Genomic DNA, 25,625 nt, shown 5'->3' with positions numbered 1-25,625 from the left:
TATGGTTATGATGATTTTTCTTTAGCCAGCCATGGCAGAGAGGTGTTAGACACTCCGCCGCTTCCTGATCCCGCTGGCTCCTCCCCGCTTCCCTCAGCAGCTGATCCTCAGCTGCAGCCCGCGCCTCCCGGCCCGGCTCTAGCGTGGCGCCGCCGCCGGTTAACTCGCTGCTGGAGCGGCGCGGGGGACAGACACCCTCGCCCCTGCGGGGGTACGGTAACGTTCGCCACTCCGGGGACGGACGGACACGTTCGCCACTCCAAGGACCTCCTGGGGCAAGGACACATTCGCCGCTGCGGGAACTTCCAGGGGGCCGAACACACTCGCCGCTCCGGGGACCTTTTTGGGGAAGGACCTGTTCGCCACTCGGAGGAGCTGCGGGGGAACGGGTACGCCTGTCTCTCGGAGGAGCCGCGGGAGGACGCGTCCCGCCGCCGCTCGGCTGGCCCGGCTGAGTGCCCCGTGCCGGCTGCAGCCCCGCGGCCGGCGGGGAGGTGGCGGCGGGCGGGCGGGCAGGCAGGTGCTCCCGCAGAGCGGGGAATGGAAGGGAGCGCTCCGGAGCCACGGCCGGCCCGCCTGGGGGCAACGGGCGGGCAACGCACCGGAGGGAGGATGAGGGGAAAAACAGCTCAAGTGCGGGGGCGGTTTGCAGTGGGGCTTGTCCTCTGTAAATGCTGAGTGATTTCGACGGGAATTCAAAGCATTATGGCTTTGGAATTTAGTTTGAAGGGTTTTTTGTTGTTCTTGTGGTTGTTTTCTCTATGATAGTTATTATGGGTTTCATAGCTTGCTTTCTGCTGCTCCTTCCCGAGCAACACTGAAAAGAGGGGGGCTGCCCCATCACAAGTGAGTCAGTAGACCTTCCTGCAGCCCTTGGAAGACTGCTCGAAGTACAGATAAATTTTCTTCTCTTACCCTGCAGTGTCAACTAACCCCTAAAACGCAGCTGACTAACCAGGTGTTAGTGACCTGTGTTGTCCTTCACTGTTTAACAATACCCCAACCTTTACCTTACAGGAATAAGAATATCTTTTCTCTTTCACAGGACCCTGTACTTCTCAGGTAACATCTGATACCATGTCAGGCAACAGGAGTGTCATTCAAAGGGTGATGTCCCTAAGGTGCTGCACAGACCCCCAGTCCCACCTTGCAGCTGACTGCATGCTGCCTGTGCACAAAACGAGCAGCTTGGAACTTTCAGGTCTGTATTTCCCCATGGCTCCAGTACCTAGGGAAGATACAGTTTTCAGAAGGTGAGAGGAATTAGCCTAACCATCCTGGCCATCTTTGTGTAGCACTGCATCTGCTGGGAATTAAGAGTCTTGAAACTTTAAAATAAGCAATGGGGAAAACCCGCCCTGACATAAACTGTGATGTGGCAAGATGACTGAGTACTCTTAGACTGCTGCCAAATTCCGGTGACAGCTTTTCCATAGAAATAGAAATTATTTCATTATAAAAAGTCAGTTAAGTGCTTTGGGTTTCTTCTTGGTTAGGATTATAGAAAGAGCATCAAATCCTGCATAGACCAAGCTTTTTATTTGACAACACTATAGCCTTAATTTTAACACAAAACAAAAGTAAATAAAAAACTTTCTCTTCTAATTGGGTGTAAAAAAAGAATGTAAGAAGTTACATTAACAGTGTTAACATTAACAATTAACAATGCTTCACAACTGAAGTGAAAACAAAGCAGTTAATCTCTTCTAATCTGAACTATACATAAGGATGTTTTCTAGTTACAGTTGATGGCCAACTACTGCCATGTAGCATGTCTAGCCACCCTCAATATAGAGAGGCAAAGACACTGTCCATCGTGGTTTGTGTTTATTACCTTAGCTTCAGACATTGCTATAAAATCATATTTCATATCTTTGTTGCTTGTATGCCATGACATTCTGCACCATTACAATTATATCAGAAACTGTTGCTCACTCAGCAAGATTTCACTTTTTCCCCTTTCCTAAAGTATTGTTCAGGTTGAATATCTTTGAGTACCTTTGGTTTCTGTACTGAAAGAAATATGCAATATAATAAAATCTCCAGTGCTTTTTCTCCACATTCTGGATTCAGTTTCTAGGAAAGCTGTGTACTTAAATTGTTTTGCATAGAAATAAAACTATTTCCTGAGCCCCCAGTTCCAGGATTTTTAAGAAAGATTTAACTGAGTTTGTTTTTGTTTTGTTGGGGTTTTTCTGCTTGTTTGTTTTTGTGGTGTTTTTTAAATCACATTTCTAAGCAGTCAGAATTTAAAAGAAAAATTATAGCAGACTGTCAATCTGTTCTGCTCAATGATATGACCATATAGGTTAAAAAACTGTACTGATAAGCATTCTTTTCACTCTCTTGATTCCTTTCTTTGAATTAATTTTGAATATAACATCTAAGGAAGTTACCATGGCCTATACAGGGTGATATCTTCCTTGGAAAATGACTGGTGTCTATGTTAATAAAGCCAGAGTGCTGTTATCTCTCCAAAGCACATAGACTCTTGTCCTGAGTCATACTGAAGTAGCATCAGTGAAGCATCTTTGTCTCCTTTAACAGGAACATTCTGCAGCTTGCAATGGAATTGATGTACTGACAGGAGTTAGTCAAACAGATCAAACTTCATCAAGTTGCTGTTCTGGGGGACATGTTAGCATGGGGGTGCTGTACTGAGACTGGTTGTCACAGACCAAATTGGATTGAGTCTGGCCAGACTCAAAGGGCACAGGAAGCCAGAGTCTGTCTGCACACACTGCTTGAGCTGCTTAATTCTGTAGCATGTTTATAGTCTCCTCCATATCTCAAAAACAGCATGAAATCAAGCACAACAAATGTTTTGCCTGGAATTTCAACAAGTAGGCAACAGAGTGGAGGAGTCAACTGGAAAGGAAATGGGAGATAATGAACAGGAGGGTGACTTGTAGATGCCCTTGGAAATGAAGGTAAGTAAATAATGTTTGATGGAATACAGAAGAGGGAACTAGGAGAATCCTTAAAATAGAAAAGTGATGTGGTTAATGATCTATGTAAAAAATCTTGGGTTGCAGTTTCAGAGTTGTTAATTCCAAGGTTGTGCAGAGCTCAGTCTCTCAGAAGTACTAAATTGATCTGTATGAGCTATGGCCATGGTGTCACATTACACTCACATTAGCTTCTGTCCATGCTACAGATTTTTTGTTCTGCCTCTGGAAGGACTGACAATAACTGATTGGTGTTTACTGTCTACTGGTACAAAGTTATCCCTTCAACATTTTTCTGAACAAATTTGAATTAGGAGAATCAGTTAAATTGCATTAGTTATTTCTATTTGATGGCTGGGGTGTATTTGATCATTAATAGGAGGCCTACAGTCAGCTTTGCTCTGTTGTCAGCCTGTGGCATTTCCACTGGTCAATAGCTGTTGTGTTAGGAGCTGTGTTGGTTAATACTGAAGGGAGAGGTATTAGGGCAGTCTTTGTATATCAATAAGAGAACAAGGATCTTAGCTGCAAGGATGTTTTGGAGGGCTGTTTTGGAGCTGCCAAAGTGGTATATACCCTGGGTTCTAGGATCTACAAAGACATTTCAGTCAGACCTGACAGTTGACAAATAAGCTTGAGTGGCAGGTAAACTGGTGATGCTATCCACAGACACTCACAAAGAAGATAATAAGAGGGCTTTCAGGGAATAGTTCTAGCTCTGCTGAGCTCTAATTTCCTGCTAGTCATTCACAGAAGAGAGAAGACTCTGAGTTTGGATAGGGGGAGGTATCTCATCTGAAATACAAATAAATTAATATCTCTCTGCAGATGATTTATGGATCTGCTCCTTTCCCCAGAGCTAACTCAGAGATAATGTAGGAGGGTAACAGAAGACCAAGGATTTAAGTGAAGCATGATTGATTGTGTCAGGCGAGAAAGGATGATATTTAAATACTCTTTTTGACGTTCTGTTGAACCTTTGATTTGCTTTGGTTAATCCAGAGTGGAAACTGAGAAGTTTGGACACTGATAGTTGGATGTCTATGGAGTGAGTCAGAGAGAATGAATGCATGACTAGGAAAGTGAAGCTGAGTCAAGGCTTTTATTCATTTGTTTATTTATACCAATATTTTTTATTTTTGAGGGGCAATAGAAAGAAAGGGTAAACCAAGAAGACTACATAATATTTTAGCCACATCATTTGTTTTTTCAATAATTTTGCTTGTGTAATTTATTCCCTCTAGTAAGAATTTGGTGGCTTCTGGGCTTTTCTCCCTTTGCTTACTTTAATACACCAGAAAGGTAGGAAAAACTAGGACTTTTTTCTCAAATGTCTCCCCTTGGGGCTTGCCGTTCTGCTATGTAGGTTTAACATGCAGCTAAGCCAATCTGATGATTTGTGGCCACTTAAAGGTGGCTTTATTTTTCTGTTGCTCTGTGTTCTGTCCCTTTCTTTGTGCTGATGCTGCTACTTACTGGACCTGCTTGTCTGCCATGTGTTTATTTGGCTCATGGAAGCGTCCCAATGAGTGCCAAAATCAGCACAAACTAGTCTGGAGTGCCCAGCTGGGAGATGAGTTTTGGAGATGGGGGATGTCATATTCTTAGCTGCCATAAACAGTGAGGCTGACTCAGTGTGCCTTCTGGACTGAACTACTGGGGTAAGCTCTTCAAGAAATGGAATTGTGAAATTAATCTCTCTTTCTATATAAGCAATGAAAAGGCAATTAAGGAAGAAATACATTGATGATGATGGATGATGATTGATGTTAATACAACTCATCCTCATGGGATTATCTGACATTTTACACCTCTGAGTTTTTTTCAGATTCTTTGCAAAACCTGCAAACTCTGTCAGATCCCTTCAGTGAGCTACCACTGACTCATCTTTTGGCTTAAGATGTAGTTTCACTGAGATCTGGCTGTATGATGGGTTAGTACAAGGAATTTAAACCAGAAGAAAACCCATTTTTTTGCTGTGCTAGATTTCTGCTCACTTAATTCCTTGAATCAAGCAGGCACCAGTATTTGCAGAATTGAGGCTGGAGAAGAATGCTGACAGAGAGAAGGGGGAAGCAGAATTGCCTTTTGAACAGAAGCTAAACCTTCTATCCACCTGGTTGCAGTATGAGACTCCATCTTTAGGATGGGGCTTCACAGTTGATTGAAACTGCTCTCATTCTGACTTCTTGAGGAAAGAAACCCTACTGCTTTCCTGGTATCAACCCTGTTAAAACAAACCCTGCTCAAAATGGCTTGTTTGCATATATAGTCATGGTGTTACCAGCATTGACAGAAGGAAGATAAATCACATTAGAAGTTGAAATGGGAGTTTGGCTTTTTTCTGTAGCTTGGGATGGGGCCCCAAAGAGAGTGTTATTAATGATCTAGTGGGGACTACATGCAGCTCTCTGCTTATTGTCTGCTACCAGCAATTTAAGTCTTCACTGGAGCCTCTCTCCTTTGATATTCCACGATCATTGATTTTCCTTTGAACACTGACTCATTTACCCTAGTCTTCTCCCTCCTAAAGGATGAGCTAATGTCATTATAAAAATAATTCTTTTTTCTGTGATCAGCAGAACAAGTGAAGCCTGGTTTCCTATGGATTTGTCCTGATGTGGTACTGCTGTGTGGATTCTCATACGTATACTAAGCAGCGTCTGCACATGCTTACCATTTTATCAGTGACAGCTTTTTTAGGACCTTTTTCATCCATTTGGCTTTGCATTTCACTTGTTACCTTTGTACAAATTTAGATGGAATTTAGCAATGGTTTAAACATGCTTTTTTGGCAAGGCAAGTGGGGGAAGTAATGGGACCGAGAGGCAGAAACACCAACATAGAGTAATTTCATAACCCTTCTTTCCTTAGGAAATCAGGCTAAAAATTAGTCTTTTGACAGAGACCTCACATCAGGCTACAGACACAGAAAAGTAAATGTTGCTGTTTACCATACAAAGGCTTCCCTTTACCTGCTGTAACAGATTTCTTATAAGTAAGGCTAAGCCAGCAGTTGGTGTTTACTCACTTGGTTATCTTGTCATCTTCAGCAACGTCCCTATCAGGTTTTGGGAACTTTTGGTTTGTTTGGTTTTGGTTTGGCTTTTTTGGTTTGTTTGGTGGGTTTTTTTGTTGTTGTTGTTTTGTTGTTTTTTGGGGGGTTTTTGGTTTGTTTTTGTTTGTTTGTTTGTTTGGGTTTTTTGTTTTTGTTTGGTTTGGTTTGGGGTGTTTTTTGGTTGGTTGGTTTGTTGGTTTTTTGGGTTTTGGTTTGATTTTGGTTTGTTTTTTTTGCCAGAGTGCATTCATGCATCAGTTGCTTTCACTTATTTTTAATTTAATCTTTATACTTGAATAAATGGCTATGTAGATTTAAGACAAGGTGTTAAAGAGACTTATGGCTTACAGGACTCTGCAATGTCAGTGAAGCCATGAAAAATAAAGGCTTTAAATGCAACCAGGGATACATTCCTCTTACTTGGAGAAAAGCTAGCATCTTCTCTGTGAGGTTTTCACTTTGTAATAAAATAGAAATTATTTTATAGAAATATTATTTCTTTTATATAAAATAAATATTGGGGTATTTGGGGTATTTTAATTTTTATCTATTGTAACTTTACACTTCTATTACTTTAGAAATTAAAATAAACAATTTATTTGCAGATTTGTTCAGTATTTTGTGCTTATCTTGAGCTCTGACAGAGTTGTCTTAAGGATGCCTTGCCTACCCCACAGTAGGGCAGCTGGATCCTGGAGCCCAGCTGCATCATCTTGGTTCTCTTTCCAATCACTTGGGCCTTGAAATGTCTGTTGTGCCCCCAGGTGTCACCTTTTGTCCTTGAACTAGTTTACAGATGGATCAGTTCCATGATTTTCTGACCCTGTCATTACAGATATGTGGGTGCTGGAGCAAGGGAGCAGGGAGTGAGCAGTCAGTCACAGGTACAACAGGAAACATGGGACTATCCATCCAAGTGGCAATCCAGGTTTATGCTAGATTCCAATGACCATGCAAAACAAAGCACTATACCTTAAGGGATATGTGTGAAGGGAAGAGAGAGGGAGATAAACTGGCAGAACATGTCCATCTGACTGTGGGAACTCAGGTACTGCCAGACCCCTCCAGCTTTCTCTCCTGAGCATGCACATGATGCACCTTTCTTCTGAGCACAAGTCATGTGAGCAACTTCAGAGTCATGCTGGCTCCTGCATGGTGACCTGCAGTTCAGCTGGTCAGCTGTGCATGGTGCATCGGAGCACAGGGGTGGATGGAGAAGCTGGGGCCAGGGTGTGACTGAAAGGGAGATGCAGACCTTCCCTCTAGAGCAGAATGAAGCAGAGACAAGGTGTGAGTTACTGCAGTGAGATTGCAATGCTTCGTAACTCAGTGAATTAGTACGAAAATGGATCCATGTCTCGTCACTGTAGAGCAAGATTGAGAGGCTTTGCAGAAACACTTATGTTTTTGTATTTGTACATTTGAACTTTGAGTTTGTACATGTTGTATTTGTACATTCAAAATACAGATGCAAGTCAATGGAAAACAAAACTCTGATCCTACTCCAGCACCAGTGAGACCTGATACAGCCACACCATGCTGGCATAGATCAGGTCATTAGAACAAGTAGCTGCTTAACCTTTATTAGCCTTGATATCTTATTTCTGATAAGGAGAGGCCCTTATTTGCTCAGAAAAGTGTTCTGAAAATCACCTGTTTTCCTTGTGAGCTATCAGCATGTCTGAGTACCTCATTCCTGAGTTAAGAAAAAAAAGAAGGGGGAAAATAAAGATGAGTTACAGACTGAGAAAAATACTGCTTCTATAGAAGATTTTTGCCAGTGCCAACCATTAGCCATTTTGTCGCACTCTTTTGACAACAGGTCTGCTAATACCAAATCTCTGCTTGGGACATCCTCCTACTGTGATGACTACAAGTGGCAAAGTTAAAACAAAACAGAGTTTGATGCCGTTAAATTGATTTAGCACAGTATTTTCTGTGGGTTCAGTCTCTACTTCAAATAGATGCAGCTCGGTGGAAAGCTAACAGCACAAAATCTGGGAGCTACTGAGAATTGCAAAGGAATTCGAAGAAATTGGGTGCTCAGATCCTCCTCTTTGGAAAGGAGTTTGTGCTGGAAACTCGTTTGCTTTTTAACAGGGATGACCTCAAACCTTGACGATCGAAACTCTGGATACAGCATCTGCCTGTATACTCACTGTCCAGGTTTTGTGGTGTCACTTCTAACATTCCTATTTCTCCATACACATGGGGTAACAATCACTTGTCATGATTAAGTGACACGTTCCTCTGTTAATTTCTTAACAGTCTCCATTTGATTTGTTCCCTCTTTGTTTTCTTCCAGTTTGCCACTTTGGAGGTGGCTGCTATTTATTTGCTTTTTTTTTTTTTGCTATTTATTTTCCCGGCTGCCTTTGTTCTTTACTTCCCACTCTATCTGGTCCCTCCTGCCCCAGGGGTTTCGCGGTGTTCTACATGTGGGCGACTTCATGCCCGCTGCGGCTCGCTCCTCAAGCCCTCCCTAGTCGCAGACAACACACCGCACTTTTCACTCCAAAACCCGCTTTAAAAGGAGCCGGTTTTTCAGTATTCCTGCCAGCATTTTGCCCGTCTGAAGGCACGCTGGCGCCTGCCCAGCCGCCCCGCCACTAGCTTCCGTACAACATGGCGGCGCCCGCCGCCCACTCGCACCGCCGGCACAGAGGAAGCGTCCGCCACTCTAAGGCTCCCGGTGTGTGTGGCGACTGCCCCGCGGGGCGTTCCTGCGGCCGGACGCAGCCGTTCCGCGGGACGCAGGCAGCGGGCGGATCGGTGGGCGCCCGGCGGGGCCGCGGGCGGGCGGCGGGGCCGGCCGCGGGGGAGAGGCTGCTGCGCGCATCCCGGAGAGGCCGCGGCTGCGGCTGCAGGTGCCCCGGTGCGCGGTCCGGTGCGCCCGCGGCCTCCCGCACGCTCGCTCCTGGCGTTCGGGCCTCTTCCCGGGGTAGATAACGGCGACCGAACCTAAAGCGGCCAGCGCGTTCCCCCTGATGCCGAGGGGAGCCTCGGACGCCCCCGCCTGCCCCATCCCGGCGGGCCTGGCAGCGGCCCGGAGGAGCGCTCGGCTGGGATCCTGGGCCCGCCCCCGGGCCTCGGCGCGCCGCTGCCGCCGGGGCTGAGCGGGGGCCGGGGCGTCTTACCGGGGCTTCTCCTGCCTCGGCGGGGGACCCGCACAAGGATCACAGGCGCCCCCGGTTCCCAGAGGGGCAGTGGCTTGTTGGACCGAGGGAGAGGGCTGCGGGCGGGCTCGATGCCCCTGGTGTTGGCACTCAGTTTACGGGGTGGCCGTGGACGACCTGTTGCTTCGGGGGTGCTCGGAAAGGTGCCCGGGCCGTGCTCGGGGTGCTGGGAGCGGCTGTGCAGCATCGATGCTGGAGTAGCATCGACACCCGAACTTCTCCTTGTGGGGAAGCGAGCGCAAGGACAGCCCTTTAGAAACAACGTGATGGGCTGGGATGGAGGAGCAGGACTGATTTCAGTTTATTGAAGGGGTACTAAACTTCTGTATGATAGAGGGACAGCTAAGTAAGATGCTGCTGTTTTAGGGCTTTTCAGTGCCTAAAGACCATTTGACCCTAGTATGGTTGTGAATGTGATGGACAAATAAATGCCTCTTATTTACTAATGCGTGAACTGACATGCTTATTCCGCAGCAATTTCATTTTGGCCTTGTTTAGGTTGATCTACTTACAAACTGAACTTAAAGGTGTTGATAATAACCGTGACTAGGTTATTTTTGGAATAGCAGAGTTTGTGGAAGTTGCACCAGTTTAATTGAATGGATTCCCTTTAAAGTTTTTAGTGGTGTGATCAACAGCAGCGTTCAGTCTCCTCTTCCTGCCGAATGCATCACTGCAGCAGTCTGTCCCCAGGCCCCCAGTCTATCAAAGTGGGACCCGGAACTTTTTTCTGTCAGGATTACAAGTTATGGCTAGAACCTTGTTGTGATAGCATTGCATGTGTTTAATATCTCTAAACACATTTTATTAAGTTGTCTTTAATTTCTTCCTCTCTTATTTTTCACTGCAGGCCATGATGAAATCCCACGATGCTGTTTTGAGAGGATGAGGTGAAGAGGAGAAAGGGCAATAAAAAATGGCCAAGCAAACAGCCGTGACGATTACTTTGGCGACACTGCTGGGTGTTGCACTGGGGGGCCTGGTTTTGTGGAAAGCGACCCAGCGTCGGAAAGGAAAAACACGCTGTAGTAGTCAGCAAGAGGAAGCAGCAGGAAAGTCAGGAGATGAGAAACTCATTAAAGCAGAGGATAAGAAGGTGCTTTCCTTCTTCAGATCTCCCACCTTTTGCTGGGTAGAGAGGACCCTAGGTGCAGACATAGTGATAGTTTCAGAGCAGGAGGAGTGGGATCATGCTGAACCATTGCTGAAGAAGGAGCTGGAGAAGTGGCCGGTTCTTGGAATTGATTGTGAATGGGTGAGTGATCAAGAAGCGCCTCTCCTTCCTTTAGATTGCAAATTGCATGGGGAAATCATTGAAGGTGGAGCAATTTCTTTGCTTAAACAGATACCACGGTGTGTTGACTATTGAAACTGTGATTGTCTGTCCTGATGGCAGTGAAGCAGATGCTAATTTTGTTTCTTCTTAACGTTTAAATATGCTAAGTTTTTGATTCACCAGTTGTATTTGTTTCCTGAGTTCCGTGATAAGTCGACTTTACTAAATATAGTAACAGTTGTATGGCTAAATATAGCATTATGTGTTTGGTGTAATATCTCTTTAAAGGTGATTTACTAGAAGTAGCTTGGCTTACGCTATTTTAAATCTAGCTACGTATTTAAGAAACAATATCTTAAGAATGTTAAGTCCGAAAAGGAGGATAATGCTGATACATAGATAAAACTCACTGGGACAACCAGAAAACAAAGTTCCTCTTCTGCTTGTACATTTGTATGTGTGATATCTCAAACAGGCTTAAAGTAATTTATAAAGCCTGGCTTTGCCATTGTTTTGACTGGAAATTTACTCACCCCACAGTCATTAGTATAAGCCACAGCTAAGCAATGTATTTGCCATACGCATTTATATAGTGGGTGGCTTTGTGTTGATGTGGATTCAGAAATGTTTCTGATTTCTTCTACCAGCTCAGCTATGAAGGGGAAGGGTGAAAGGGGGAAAGATCGTCATGTGGGAATGTGGCAAGAAGTAGCTTGGGCACAGTAATACTGTGAAAAAGACCACACAATTTGCCATGAATTTTTAGAGACGTGTAACAATACTTTACTGTGTAGACAATACTGTGTAATACAATACTGTGTAAACTGATAAGTATTTCCTGCTTTCAGTGGACTTTTTTGCAATTTGCTTCAGCTCTGGTATTACTAATAATACAATAACCTGGACTTTCATTTTTTATTTCATTACAGGTATCTGTGGAGGGAAAAGCAAATCCTGTATCCCTGTTGCAGATGGCTTCTTCCAGTGGCCTCTGCATTCTTCTTCGGTTGCCCAGGCTTGTTGCTGGTGGCCAGACTCTTCCAAAGACCCTGGTGGACATCATGGCAGATAGTGCTGTGTTGAAAGTTGGGGTAGGATGCTGGGAAGATGCTTGCAAATTGCTTCATGATTATGGTCTTCCAGTCAAAGGGAGCATGGATCTCCGGTATTTAGCCATGAGACAGCGGTAAGTGCCTGAACACAGAGGTTAAGTGTCTGAACACAGAGGTAGGTCTGCTTGAGGCCTCATTTGTTGGAAAGTTGGAAATGTATCTTAGGTGATTTGCATAAGCTGAATGATATCAGGCTGGTATGTCTGGAATTCTTAGGGTGGCTTTAGAAAATGGGCATTGATAGCTGTAGCCCAAGAGCCTGTCATGCTTCTATTCTGTGATCTTAAGGGAAATGAAATCTTAATGAGGATTTCATTTGCTAATTGTGTCCGTTAGTCTTCTTTCACAGACTGATACCTTTGTGGACTTCTCTGTGTACCATGCTTCAGCTTTTAAGAAGTCCAGGCACAGTGATTTAATGCAGTAAGAATGAACACTGTGTCAGCAGATGTTTGAATACACTGAAAAGAAGTGTGAGTTAAATGTGCACAGGGGATGTAAATGGAACTGCTGAATTTCAAGATTTCTTGAAATGTTACTAAATAAACCAGTTCCAATTTTCTCTTTTAATAACAATTCTTCTATGGAAAGGTTACACTTGTGATGGATGCCATTTTCTTATCTTTTACTCTTCCTGAAACAAGATGTTTTACTTGCAAATATTCTTCATGTACAATTATATGTGTGCCTGGATGTGGTGTTAGTGATCTGGGCCACACTTTTGCTGACCTATTGGTGCCTTTTTAACACTGAGGATGGACTTCTTGTCTCCAGTGGCCGGGATTCTTCCTGGTTCTTGGGCTTCTCATGAATCCCTCAGACAAGTGGTCCATCACTGAATGATGGGCCTCTTTAGTTCAGAAGGGAGTAGTTCAGAGCCAAACACTTCAGCCTTAAATGTTACTAACTCCAGCCTTGCCTGCTTTGCATATTGCAGACACAAGATAATTACTAAATCTAGAAAGAACATTTTAGTAGAGGGGGTGAGAGGGCCTGTAAAGCTGAGAGGCAGCTGTGTGCTGTTTGAGTCATGCATCATGTGCATTGTGTTCTCACAGGTTCTCTTCAGAGGCCATCTGAATTTGCATGAGTGTATAGTTTCATTTTTAATATATTTGTTTCACTTTCTTTGTTGAATTGAAGGAAGGATCTACTTCACAACTGCCTTAGCCTTAAGTCTTTAGCTGAAAAAGTCCTGAACTTCCCACTTGACAAATCTCCTCATGTGCGTTGCAGCAACTGGGAAGCAGAAGAACTGACACAAGATCAGGTGTGTTCCCCACTTCAATTTACTGTTTTGGGAAGAAAAGTAACCTTCTTAGTTGCAAAAGAGGCTTTACAACAGGGAGATCTGAGCCTTTTCAGATTATTCCTCAAACCCTTATGTGTGACAGGGCCTAAAGTTAATTTCAGACTCACTGCCTGCATTTCCCTCCTTTCCCTTTAAGATAATTTTCTGCTATTCTCCCTGGATTCTTTACCCTGTTTTCCTTTAGTCCTGAAAGATCTATGAGACAAGATATCTTGAAGAAGTGTTTCCAAAACCTCACCTCTTTATTATTTTCTTCAGTCTGTAGCAGTCAGTGCAATATTAGAGAGACCCTGGAAATCTTGTTCACCTTTAGAGCACTGAGTTTTCCCCGACTGCCCAGTTTCTTTAGTCAACTTGCACATGCCTGCAGAAGCAATGACCAGCAGAGGGAGTGACAGGACAAAAAACCGTGCTGAATACTCTTAGCCAGTGTGCCAAAAGGGAACTTTTTATGAAGGAGGGATTGGTGGGATGTGAGGATGTCTGACCTAAATACATTTTGCAGTTCCTGGGGGCACTATCCCAAGGTAGTGGGATGTGGTGTTGTTATGAAAGTGCCACTCAAACTTGCAAAACTTCATGTGAACTTCAAAAGGAAATGAATCCAGCTTCTGGTTTTACTGTACCTTGTGCTAAAGACTGATAATGTTGGGAGTATTTGCTGTTTGTCAGTATCTTAATTTCTGTGCTTTTCTGCAGGTTCTCTATGCTGCTAGGGATGCCCAGGTCTCAGTGGCTCTGTTCTTCCGTTTGCTGGGATTTACCAGCTTCCCTGCTACATCTGAAGGTGAAAACTCTGTCACTGCTTGGGAGAAAGCCCGGGGTAAATGCCAGGGCTTGGTGGATATCCCGTTTAGAGGAAGAAAGAGTGGCAGCACAGGAGAGGAGAAGAGTGGAGAGGGACGTTCCCCTCAGAAAACAAAGAATCGGAAGTCTTGGGTGAACGGCCAACCCTCTGGCAATCAGCAAATGAGAGATCCACGGAGGCAGAAGCGAAAGCCTCTGGGTGTGGGATATTCTGCAAGGTGAGTGTATGAGCACATCTTACTCTTTGCATTGCATGTGGAAAACCCTGAGTGTTTCCTCATGCTCTAGTCATTAAACAAAGTAGCTCATGTGAGCTAGGAAAGGCAACACAGGACCTAACAGTCATGGGGGTCAGATCCCGTTTCTGTTTTCCTCATTTTCCTCTAGGTGATATTGAAAGTGGGGGCAGCACTTTGATCTCTACTTAGATCATGAGCAAGTTGAGGTGGTGTCTTTAAGTTTTATCCTCCCTCCCTCCCCTCCCCTCCCCTCCCCTCCCCTCCCCTCCCCTCCCCTCCCCTCCCCTCCCCTCCCCTCCCCTCCCCTCCCCTCCCCTCCCCTTCCCCTCCCTCCCGTGTGGAAGCATTAGCCAGAGAGCAGAATCCTAGCAGGAGGCAGTTGGCTTTCCAGGGGCTGTTCTTGGGTTTCCAGGGTGTCCTGAGCAGGGCTAGGAGTTGGACTCAATGATCCTGGGGGGTCCCTTCCAACTTGGCATGTTCTGTGATTCTGTGAGTCTGCTGCTCAAACAGCTGTGCCCTGTCTTCTCCAAGGAAAAGGTGACAACTGCACAGAGCTTGTCCTTTCATCAGGATCTGCCTCGTGGACTGTTGTTTTTCCTTTGCTGTCCCATGTCACCATAGCCACAGAGCTAGCAGGGCTGAAAGCTGAGGTTAGCAGGGGTAAGACATGTTATGTGAGGAGCCAGAGGGTACAGGGAGGAACAGCCTGTGGTAGCAGCAAAGCAGTGCCCTTATCTTTTGGCCAGGGGGCAAGAGGAAAGAAAAGTGATGCTTTAGCCTTGCAGAGATGGCTATTGCTGGATTCAGGATTACCATCCCTGCAGGTGATTTTTTGGAGTGAATCCTAAATTCTTAGGAGCTTTTGCTAGTAAGAGTTCAGTTGTTTTTAAATTAAAAACAAGTTGGAAAAGTTGCTTTAAGCTCAGTGCAGTGGAAGATCTGGGGTATCTGTATGTTTGCTTTTGTTAGGATACAATCTAATAAAATTTGTGATTGGACATAACTAAAATTACATGAAAATATCTTTGGGAAACAAATAAATTTTTGTATTTGTTTTCTTTTTTTCAAGTTTATTGGATTGGCAGTGGAGAAATTTTAGTGTAGTCAATAGTATTGATTTCATTAGCAGTAATTAACAGTATTCTGTTTTACAGAGCAAGACCCTCATATTTATTTTAATTTTTTTTGGAGGCTGTGTAATACAAAACAGGAGGACTGCATCCCATGGGAGGATTAAAATTTAAACAAAATTACATTCCAAGATAAATTAAGATCTCTCCATATATGTTTATTTACTTTTTGTTTTTAACTGTGCTTGACTTCATGAGAGATCTGTAGACTCACTGCTTTTTACAGTATTTACTGCAATGTGGCTCTAGTCTGTGATAACACTGGATGTGGTTTCAAAAGTCCTTTTTCACTCTTCCTTTCTGTTTAAGTCTGTTAAGTTTTAATGTTTATTCATTTAGAGTTGGGAAGTACTGAAATTATCATGGTGGCTGAGTTGAGCTGTGGATGCTCAGTGGAAGGAGATAGCCTATGAATCAACTTTTTTAACTGGTAGAGCTCTGCTGAGAACTAATTTGTACAATCTTGCTGTAGAGAGGAAAGGAAACTTTTCTGCAGTGTATTGTGACATCTCTGGCCAGCTCCTCCCAGGTCCTCTCTGAGCCCAGCCTGCTCCATGCTTCAATTTTGTTTGAAGGAGGTTGGCAGAGTAAGGAATGTTTTCTGCAAAACAGAGCCCTTCCACACACTGCCACAATCTGCCAGAGACTGCTCACACAGGACTTCTTGTCACTGCCAAAGATTGTGTTTGAGGGCATCAGCTCAGCTTTGTTATTCTCCTGAACTCATATGTTCAAGTTCCCAGTGCTGAACTCATGTGTTCAGGTTCCCAGTGCAGGAGTGGTTTTGGACCATTTCTCTTGAGTGAATAAAGTAATTGCTATTCACATTAAATTTTAGAAAAGTTTTCATTAAAAAACACTAAAATCCAATCCAAGCCGATCCTTGAAAGTGCCTTGCCTGTAAGTTAATGCTCTCTTTGAGCTTACTCTTAGCTCATCACCTTTTGTAACTTCAATTCTCTTTTGTTTTCTATTTCAATTTTTTTTAAAATGCTGTCTTCAGTGATGGCATCTCTTGAAAATTGAGTTTCAAGAGTTACAATTCTGTTGGCAGCAGGAGAGCAAAGATACCTTAGAGTCAGTTGGTGAACCCTGGATAAATTTTCAGATGTACTGCTTCCCTAAGCAGCAGACTATGGAGTCTCAGCAGCCTCAAAGTTTGTGTTTAGGGGTACTCCTGTGATTCAGAGGAAGCTGCCTGAACTGCAGTGTGGCACACAGGGCTATAGAAAGCTCTGGGGTTTTTTGCATGCTATTACAGCCGCTGTAATACTGGCCTTGTTTCATAGAAAATCTCCACTGTATGACAACTGCTTCCTGCATGCACCAGATGGACAGCCCCTGTGCACTTGTGATCGCAAGAAGGCTCAGTGGTATTTGGACAAGGGGATTGGAGGTAGGCATACCATTTTCCTGTTGGTATTTGAAATGCTCCTCTCTCTCTTCTTTCTCTCCCCTCTCTCTCTCTCCTCTCTCTCCCCTCTCTCTCATCTTCCTAATGGAGCATGATTTTTTTGGTATCCTTTCTTATTGGAAGTACTGTTGTGGATTCACTAGGATGAGTCTTACATTGTAGCATTGTTATTTTAGCTCTCCAATACAATTTGTCTTGAATATTTTCTCTTTGCCTTTTTCCTTTTAGAGCTAGTTAGCACAGACCCTTTTGTTGTGAAGCTGCGTTTTGAGCCTTCAGGACGTCCCGAGTCCCAGGTTGATTATTATCTGACAGTCAAAGAAAACCTCTGTGTTGTGTGTGGCAAGCGAGAATCCTATATCCGGTGAGTTGTTTAGTGGGTAGGAGAAAATTGCATCTTCTAAAACAGGGCTGAGGTCTGCATCAACTTATGTCTGCAACAACATAACATCCAGAGGCTTGGTTAGTGGCCTGAAATGAAACATTGTGCTTCTTCATGTCCGGGATGGGACACTGTTTGAGTGCTCTGCAGTTGTTTGGGTGTGTGAGACACTGAAGGGACCAGCCTTTCCTCTTACAGAGGCAGGAGATACTGATCCTAGGAGAGATCAAAGCCTGTGGAACATGTATGTGCTGCAGTTTGAGTGACAGGGGCAGCCGTGTGCTGACACAGACTGGGTGGGTGGCATACCCGTCCGAAAAGAGCTGTACTATTCCTTCCACTACTTAATCCTTTACTTTTGAAAGGTTTAGGTGAGCCTAAAGCTGATGAGGTCAAAAAGAACAAGATTTTTCTCTTTGTCTTTTTGTCTGCTACTGATTAGTTGAGAAGTATACTTCTTATAGTGCATTACTTGATTTTTAGGGTTTTTTTTTACAGTAGGAATCTTTAATTGAAAGTGATGAATTTTTGGAAAAGAAAAAAGAGACATGCAGAAAATAATAGAAATAATCACTTTCTGTACTACATGTCCTGGTAATCTTTGCTTACCTGGACTTCTAGTTTTAGCTGACCCTTTCTGTGGCAGGAAGAGGAGGAACTGGGTAGCAGCAGCTCCAGACAAATGCAATGAGCTGCCTGTTTTGTCTTCTCTAGGAAGAATGTTGTTCCTCATGAATACCGAAGACACTTCCCCATCCAGATGAAAGACCACAACTCACACGATGTGCTCCTCCTCTGCACATCCTGCCATGCCATCTCCAATTACTATGACAACCACCTGAAGCAGCAGCTGGCCCAGGAGTTTGGGGCTCCCATTGGCTCCGAGGAGGGTGTGCGTCTCCTAGAGGACCCTCTGCGCAGGCAAGTGCGCTCGGGGGCGCGCGCCCTGCTGAATGCAGACAGCCTGCCTGACCCCCGCAGGGCAGAGCTGCTGCAAGGCATCAAGGACTTCTATAACACAGACACAGTCACTCCAGAGATGCTCCAGGCAGCAGCTGATCTGGAAACCAGGTATAGCAAGCCCATGGAGGCTGAGTGTAAGGTTTTTAGTTGTTTGTATTGCATTTCTTACTGGTTTTGTTTTTGTTTATACCCATCTCCCCTCAACCCACCATTGGTCTCTGAACTGCAGCTCTTGTTTCTTTCCCTCTTTCTCTTCCTCCTCACCAGTCTTCTGTTCTTGCTCTCCATCTTCTCCTCCAACATTTTTATACTTCTTTTGAAGGACAGATCAGGAAAAGAGTCTGAAGGACAGTCATATCAGAAGTCTTCTTCACTTTCTCAAAGTCTCCCCAAATATCTTTTCTTAACAAGTGTCTAGTCTCTGTTTGAAATGAGTATCTTCTCCTTGTTATGCTCGCTGTTGTTTGTAAAGTGCAGATGTTGTAAGTCAGAACTCATCCAGGCAGGAAATTCAGTGACAGGCTCAGCACTCTGAAGGGTCATATAATTCTTGCCTTGAGAAATTTTCAGTCTCCTGAGGAGCTTGTAATGGACCTTAAGAGCTTTGTTTAGTGTTGCTGTAAAGAAGAACACTTTCTCCATTCAGAGAAACCAGCTTTACAGTGTAACTGTGTTCCAGAAACCAGTCTGGCATTGAAGCAAAGCTTAAAACTCTCCCTCTTGGTTAGCTTACCCTTTTTCTATAATTAAACTCTGCAGCTGAAAGTATCTTCAGTGTCTTGCTGTTCACTGGAGACAGATCTGGAGTCTGACAGCGGGCTTGTGTGAAAATAAATTGTGCTTGTGTCCTGGCAGGATCTGCAATGAGAGCTACGTGCCACATGGACTGAAGGTGGTGCAGTGTTGTGCTAAAGGAGGCCTGCGCTCTCTCATGCAGCTGGAAAGACGCTGGCGGCAGCATTTCTTGGACAGCATGAAGCCCAAACACCTCCCAGAGCAATGGTCGGTGGACCATAACCATGTGAAGTTGATCCAAAAGTATGGGGAGGATCTTCAGATCAAGCTGTCATGAAACTAACTTCCTGGACTCTGGATAGTGTCTAATGGACATATGTAACTGAAGATGGAAAGACTATTTTTATTTCTACGTCTCCACTAACACCTGGGGCCTGGGTTTGCAAAAAGGCAGCAGTAGATCTGCCAGATTTGCCAGTTAAAATTAAATTTGGTGGTTTGTAGAGTTAAATCTTTGAACTTTCAGGTAGTTTGGAAGTTTAATCCTACTCTGTCACTTACTAGTTCAGGGCAAGAGTGATATGATAAGGGAACTTGTCTTCTCAAAGTGACTATAAAGAATCATTTTCTTGCTCCCAGAATGTCTGATGCCTCCAGACCATTTCTCATATAAAGTGAGTTCAGAGAAAGGCAACAAAAGTACAATAGATGAATGTTTCTAGATTTTTCTGACATACATTTGTGCCCTTAGCTTTACCTTGAGGCCAGCAGGAGCAGGGAGATCATCCTTCCTCTGTACTCAGCACTGGTGAGGCACCTTGAGTGTTGTGTCCAGTTCTGGGCCCCTCAGTTTGGGAAGGACATTGAGATGCTTGAGCACATCCAGGGGAGGGCAACGAGGCTGGTGAGAGGCTTGGAACACAAGCCCTGTGAGGAACAACTGAGAGAGCTGGGGGTGTTTAGCCTGGAGAAAAGGAGGCTCAGAGGTGACCTTATCACTCTTTACAGCTCCGTGAAAGGTGGTTGTAGTCTGGGGGAGGTTGGTCTCTTTCACCAGGCAGCAACTGACAGAACCAGAGGTCACAGTCCTAAGCTGCGCCAAGGGAAATGTAGGTTGGATATTAGGAAAAAGTTTTTTACATAAAGGGTGATAAAGTATTGAAATACTTTACCTGGGGTGGTGGTGGAGTCACCATCCCTGGACATGTTTAAAAAAAGACTGCATGTGGCACTCAGTGCCATGGTCTAGTTGAGGTGTTAGGGCTGGGTTGGACTTGATGATCTTGAAGGTCTCTTCCAGCCTAGTGATTTGGTGAGGGTCTTCTCAATAAAAATCTTTCTTTGCTTTCAGTGCAGTTGTATTCATAAGAGTTCTTTCTAGAGAAGACTCCTTGCCAGAGAGAGATTCCTTGTAGGGAAGAAGTAAAGAAGCCTTTTTTTTTTTGGATTCTGAGCTGTCCCAGCATTACAGATAGGCCTCAGCAAGTTTCCAGATGGCAGGTGCCTGATGAGAAGTGACACTGGCAGTATGGAAATACCGATGACAAGTCTTTTGTTAAACAGCTTCCAGTAACACAGAGTTTATAAAAAATGTTTTTCCTAATTCTGCTTGTTTGTTGTGAGCAGTGTGCTCAGGCATGCAGGGCTGTTACAGAGACAGGGTGGCATAACTCCTATGGCTGGAGTGTTGGAATGGAAGGATGGAGGCCCTTTAGGGAGAGCAGGCACTGGAGGCAAGGAGGAGCTGTCACTTCTATGTCAGTGATTGGTTGGAGAGCACGGAGCGCCATCCCGAGTGCATGGAGCTCAGCCTAGGGATGGATGAGGAGCACATCAAGAGCTTATGGGTCAGGATTAAAGGGAGGGGAGGGACAGGTGACAGAGGGGATCTGCTACACGCAACCCAGCCAGGAAGACAGTAGATGAAACCCTCAGCCTTCTGTTCACAAGGCCTAGTCTTCATGGGGGACTTCAGCCACCTCATATCTGTTGAAGAGGCAACACAGCAGGGCATAAGCAATTCAGGAGGTTCCTGGAATGAGTTGATTACTTTTCCAGAAAGCCAACTGCATCATGGGCTGCGTCAAAAGAGGCATGACCAGCAGGTCAAGGGAGGTGATTCTTCCCCTCTATTCTGCTCTTATGAGACCACCTGGAGTACTGTGTCCAGCTCTGTGGCCCCCAGCATAATAGAGCAAGTCCAGAGGAGGACTACAAAGATTATCAGATGGCTGGAGCACCTCTCCTGACTTTTTACAAGAGTGTGTAGTGATAGAACAAGGGTTAATGGCTTTAAACTGGAAGAGGCTAGGTTTAAATTAGATATTGGGAAGAAATTCCTTACTGTGAGGGTGGTGAGGCACTGGAACAGCTTGCCAGAGAAACTGTGAATGCCTCATCCCTGGAAGTGTTCAAAGCCAGGTTGGATGGAGCTATGAGCAACCTGGTCTAGTGGAAGGTGTCCCAGTCCATGGCAGGGATGTTGGAACTGGATGTTCTTTAGAGTCCCTTCCAACCCAAACCATTCAGTGATTCTTTGAATACCACTTGGTGAGTACCTTTTCATATCAGACTGAAATAAGTACAGGTGTCTTAAAAGAGATGAGAGGAAACCATTTAAATTAAAGACCAGAAGCTTTTAAGAGATCTGACTACACATGGCAAAAAATGGAAAATCTGATGTTCTGTACCTGGATTTGACATGTGTGGTGGTGAGCAGGTTATACTCTCTTCATGCCTGTTTGTCTGTCTCTAAAATGGGACTAATAATACTTAACTATCTCACAAGGGTGTTGTGAGGCTTAATTAATTCATGTTTTTGTAAAATGCTTTGAAAATATAAGCTAGTGTGTGCTAATTATTGTTTTTTAAGATGTGCTGCTGTCTAACTTCCTTAAATATTCACTTTTTTTGTCTGGTGCTAGACCTTAGTTAAAGATAACTTTTTAAAAATACACACTCCTTTCTGTACAATCCCTTTTGATGATTTTGATTGCATGAGATGAGTGTGCTTCTACTGAATGATGAAGCTATGCTCAATTTTTATATGCATCTGCAAAGAAGTTTCAGTAAAACCCTTATCTTCACACTGCTGTGTATAGTGCAGTTGACCCAAATTTTTTCATAACATTTGGGCAGAATCCTGGACCTGCTGTGATTGTGGCTGAAACTGGCCCTTATCAGATAATTCAAGAAATTTCACAGGCCAGGGGTAAAAACCCTGTTTGTAGCAGAGGCTGTTTGAGATAAGTAGGAGCCATGGAGAGAAATGGTACATTAATGCCATCCCAGAGGAGCTGCAATAGCAGCATGAGGAATCAAAGATTCATGATAAATACTATTTATCACAGAGCTGCAAATGAGATAATTTTCATTATAAGGGCAATTTTTTCCCCTGTACCACTGGCAAGTCTTAACAAAAAAATCATCTAGCCAAATGTGGTATGTCTCTGTGCTCATTCACACAGCTGATTATAATCCCAGCATGACCTTCCTGCCTACAGCAGCAGTTTGGATATAACTTCTTCTCTCCAAAGCATTTTGAGCATGTGTTCAGATAGTGCTATATCCTGTCTCCATCTGATCGGGGTGTTGAGAGCTCTCTGCGTGACTCAGAAACTCCTTTTCTGTCATCAGGAGTGCAAGGTGTCCATTTCACCTCTTTGTTCTGCTTTTTTTTTTTTCTCCATTTGTTCTGATATAGGAACTCCTGATCAAACTCTTTAATGGAACCGATTGGCTGACCACAGGGTCAGGTCTTTTCTGTTTGTGAGACAAGAAAGTAATGTGGAGACAAGAACTGGACTGCAGATCCTCTATTTTTGAGGAGCCATTGAAGAGGGTTTTTTCCAAATCATTTGTTCAGAAACAGAAACTAGCGAGGAGAACTTCCTTCACAAATATTTTCTAAACTAAGATTCTTTGTTGTTTGTAAGATATCCTTAACTTGCATAATTTTAATTCAATCTGAAAGAAGAGGGGAAGCAATATATTTATTATGCAGAAATAGACTGGCTTTATTTTATTATGATTTTAAATTTTCTACTAGTCTATAGATAAAACTTCTTTGTATGTCTCCATTGCTAATTGTTACATTCTATAAAAATTTACTCTTTTACCAGACTTATCACTTTTGAAGTTCTCTTGTACCTTTCTTGCATGCTTGCTTTTTCTCTTCTTTCCTTGTGTCTTACCCAGGCCTTACAGGTCCACTGTTCCTTACAGTAACACCTGGACCTCACCCTCCAAGTTTCCCTTTCCAGTGCCTCCCCTGATTGGTGTGTCAGAGATCAGCTGTGGCAGAGCCCATGCTGGCACCAATTCTGTACTTCTAAGCAGTGGGATAGTGAGCTTGCTCAGGTATGTTTGAATAGTGGGTTCAGGTGCTGTCCTTGGCCTGGTCATTTTGGTCAGTCATGGCTACAGGTCTGCATTTGTTCAAATGAAACCTTAGATTTTTCTCAGGCTGAGCATTCATCTAGGTTGCACCAAGTATTTTACCTTAAATGGGACAGTCCTGCACTTAACCACACACATCCATTTTATCTGTGCAGGGGGAGAATTGGCAATCCTCTCTGTATGGGCTGGCTTTCACAACATGGGGTTTTTCTTTCTGTTGCTTGTCACTTCACATTAAGTTTTAAGTTTGTCCAAAGTATGCTGCCAGAGATGGGGGAGAGAAATTTTCCCTTTTACCTGGTGCTTGGTGCCACCTGCCTGGTTCTTGCAGGTTAGCAGGGAGCACACCACATCTGCTGAGATCCCCAAACGTGTCTTGGCTTATAAATTCCCTGCAGAACTTGCTTCCATCCTTTTTGTTTCATATGTTCTGCCCATGTGAAACAGATGTTCTGTAAGAATATGACTGGGTATGAATTTCCAAAGACATGCCTCAGGAGTGAGAGAAGCAATGCCCTTGAAACCCTTCCTCCGTGGGCTACAAACTGATTTCTGTCTTTCTAAACACTACAGTTTGTGTTTTTTCTTAATTTCTTCAGTAACTTAGACATTATTGCAAGGTGCAGGATTTACCAGGTGGGCAACATTGTCTGTTGGAGGTGCAGTAGGTGTTGCACTTTTGAGCAGACCATACATGACATGTTAATTATGCTGCTGACAGTCTTGGCATTTGGAGTGCCTTGGTTTTCCTCTTTTGACAGTCGCTAAAGGTCCCAGCTGTCACATCTGTGACTGACAGGACAGAAGACAACATATCCCTGTGGGCTTGCATTCTCTGTTTGGTATTCAGTAATGGCAGGCATGGGAAGCTCTCTTCCTGTTGCATTTCTATTGCTCTGGCTCCTTAGGGAGTATCTGGACTCTGCACTGTCTGTAACATGGTTTTGGTGGGAGTTTTTCCATGAAGGCAATGTGGTTGCCTTGAGAAACACCTCACTGCCTTGGCCCCGTGCCTGAATGTCTTGGAGGAACTAGGACTCTCTAACAAGGACTCACCTGCCTGTCTGCAGTGTTCTGTATGGATTTAGAGGCACCTCTAGCCTGAACCAGAAAGTCTATTCTCATCACCGCTCCTTCATCTCCTTCTTTTGGGCCCCCACAGTTGTCCAGACCTGTAAGACCTTCTTCATTCCCACAGGCAGCCATCCCCTTTGATGTTTTTTGGGAGTAGGGGCCATTACAAAGAACTTTCTTCTACTCAGTGCCATACTGTTGGTATAAGGGGTACCTTATACCAACAGTATAAGGTACCCCCAACAGTACCAACAGTATATATACCCCCTCACCCTGAGGGGTACATTGTTCTGGAGAAAGGCAGAGGCAGTTTGAGCTAAATGCAAAGAAGATATATCCAGCTTTCCCTGGGACTTAAAGGAGCCACAGTGAGCCCTCTTGTATTAGCCCTGCATCAAGGGGGTTTTGTTAAATGCTTTTACAGGTAAAGAGGATAATGCAAGTGAGCCAACATGGTTAAGCTTAGTAGAGGGAAAAAAAAACCCCAAAAGCCAAATAAACATGCATGGAGCACAATTTCTCTCAATCAAAACATATTCCTCTATCACTGTGAATTCTACCAAGAAGAGCAAGCAGCTCTGGCAAGGATTTTCTGTGCCACGGTTAGTGCTGCATCATCCCTTGCCACTTAACTGTAATGGAACTTGTTTCTGTCTTGAATTAGCCACTGTGATGCTACCTGGGGTCTCAGTGGTGTTGGTCACCAGGAAACAAAGCAGAACCATCTTTCTCTTATTACTTTCCTTTGCAAGCTATTGGATAAGTTCAGCTTTGAGACGGGGGGAGTAAGTAGAACAGAAAAAAAAGAGGATGGAGGCTTTTACTGTAAAATAGAGATGTCATCTTCAGATAACAAGATGCCATTTCCTTGTACAGGAAAAATTTGGCTTCATCTATAGATGGTAGGAAATATGGCTTCTGTCTTTCTTTTCTTAAAAAAAGTGAAAGATTTTGCAAAAAAGAAGGAAAAAAGGAGAAGGCATTTATATATCTCAGTACAAATGTGACAAGCCTGTGAAAAGGGTACTAGGCAGCTGTCAGAAATGCAGGCTTAAGAGAAAAACTGCCTGTCCAAACTCCCTTCACAAAAACCCTGCTGCTCTAAGAAGCTGTTTCACATTGTATCATGCTCTGTGGGGATCTGAAATGTATCTGTTTCACAGTGATTAACAGCAAGTCCTTTGCAATTGATTGTTCTTTGAAAAATGTCAGACAGTACTTTGCATTAGCTGAGATCTGCCAGTTGCTTTTCCTTTTTCCTCTGTGCCTTGACTCTGTCCAGGACCTGTAGCCGTAAATAAAAGCAGGGAGACTGTCTGACTGCTGGGGCGTGTGAAAATATGAGTGGGACTCCCTTTCAGTGCACTATGAATAAAAAAAATCATTATCCCTACTTATCTAGCAAGGGCTATTGAGAGTTCAAATCTGAACTGTAAGCATGTGTATATAGTTTTAGGTCATATTTTTGCTATTTAGATAATGTTTTCCATATGTTTTCAAAGCTTTATGCTATCTTCTGTCCCCCTCTGGTACTCCTGTGATATATGAGTAGCAAGACTAGATGTTGTTCAGCTGCATGTCTCAAAGCACTGTGGTGTTTC

The 25,625-nt window shown here is 43.9% G+C and overlaps 1 protein-coding gene across 10 annotated transcripts; it reads left to right on the top strand.

The window, feature by feature from the left end:
- Positions 1 to 53: 53 nt before the first annotated feature.
- Positions 54 to 25,341, top strand: EXD2 (exonuclease 3'-5' domain containing 2). Of its 10 annotated transcripts, XM_054634257.2 has the most exons (11): positions 54 to 389; positions 1,046 to 1,201; positions 2,800 to 2,930; positions 10,033 to 10,437; positions 11,388 to 11,644; positions 12,714 to 12,840; positions 13,582 to 13,907; positions 16,348 to 16,454; positions 16,701 to 16,836; positions 17,569 to 17,925; positions 18,673 to 25,341. In XM_054634257.2, exons 4-11 carry the CDS (start codon positions 10,099 to 10,101, stop codon positions 18,887 to 18,889), a joined length of 1,866 nt encoding a protein of 621 aa, XP_054490232.2. In that variant the 5' UTR covers positions 54 to 389; positions 1,046 to 1,201; positions 2,800 to 2,930; positions 10,033 to 10,098; the 3' UTR covers positions 18,890 to 25,341. The 10 variants fall into 10 exon arrangements, with proteins under 10 accessions (XP_054490232.2, XP_054490236.2, XP_077036423.1 ...); XM_054634261.2 differs by lacking the exon at positions 2,800 to 2,930; XM_077180308.1 differs by lacking the exons at positions 54 to 389; positions 1,046 to 1,201; positions 2,800 to 2,930 and adding an exon at positions 8,411 to 8,778 and having other exon boundaries at positions 17,569 to 17,775.
- The last annotated feature ends 284 nt before the right edge of the window (positions 25,342 to 25,625 follow it).

The sequence above is a fragment of the Agelaius phoeniceus genome, chromosome 6 (genome assembly GCF_051311805.1).
Source record: "Agelaius phoeniceus isolate bAgePho1 chromosome 6, bAgePho1.hap1, whole genome shotgun sequence".
In the NCBI taxonomy this organism is placed as follows: domain Eukaryota; kingdom Metazoa; phylum Chordata; class Aves; order Passeriformes; family Icteridae; genus Agelaius; species Agelaius phoeniceus.
This window is presented reverse-complemented; position numbering and strand designations above follow the sequence as displayed.

Excerpts from the sequence above, each read along its gene's own strand:
- EXD2 (XM_054634261.2), top strand. The coding sequence starts at position 10,099 with ATGGCCAAGCAAACAGCCGTGACGATTACTTTGGCGACACTGCTGGGT. Across the intron at positions 11,645-12,713 it reads TATTTAGCCATGAGACAGCG|GAAGGATCTACTTCACAACT; the intron begins GTAAGTGCCTGA and ends GTTGAATTGAAG. Across the intron at positions 16,455-16,700 it reads TTTGGACAAGGGGATTGGAG|AGCTAGTTAGCACAGACCCT; the intron begins GTAGGCATACCA and ends TTTTCCTTTTAG.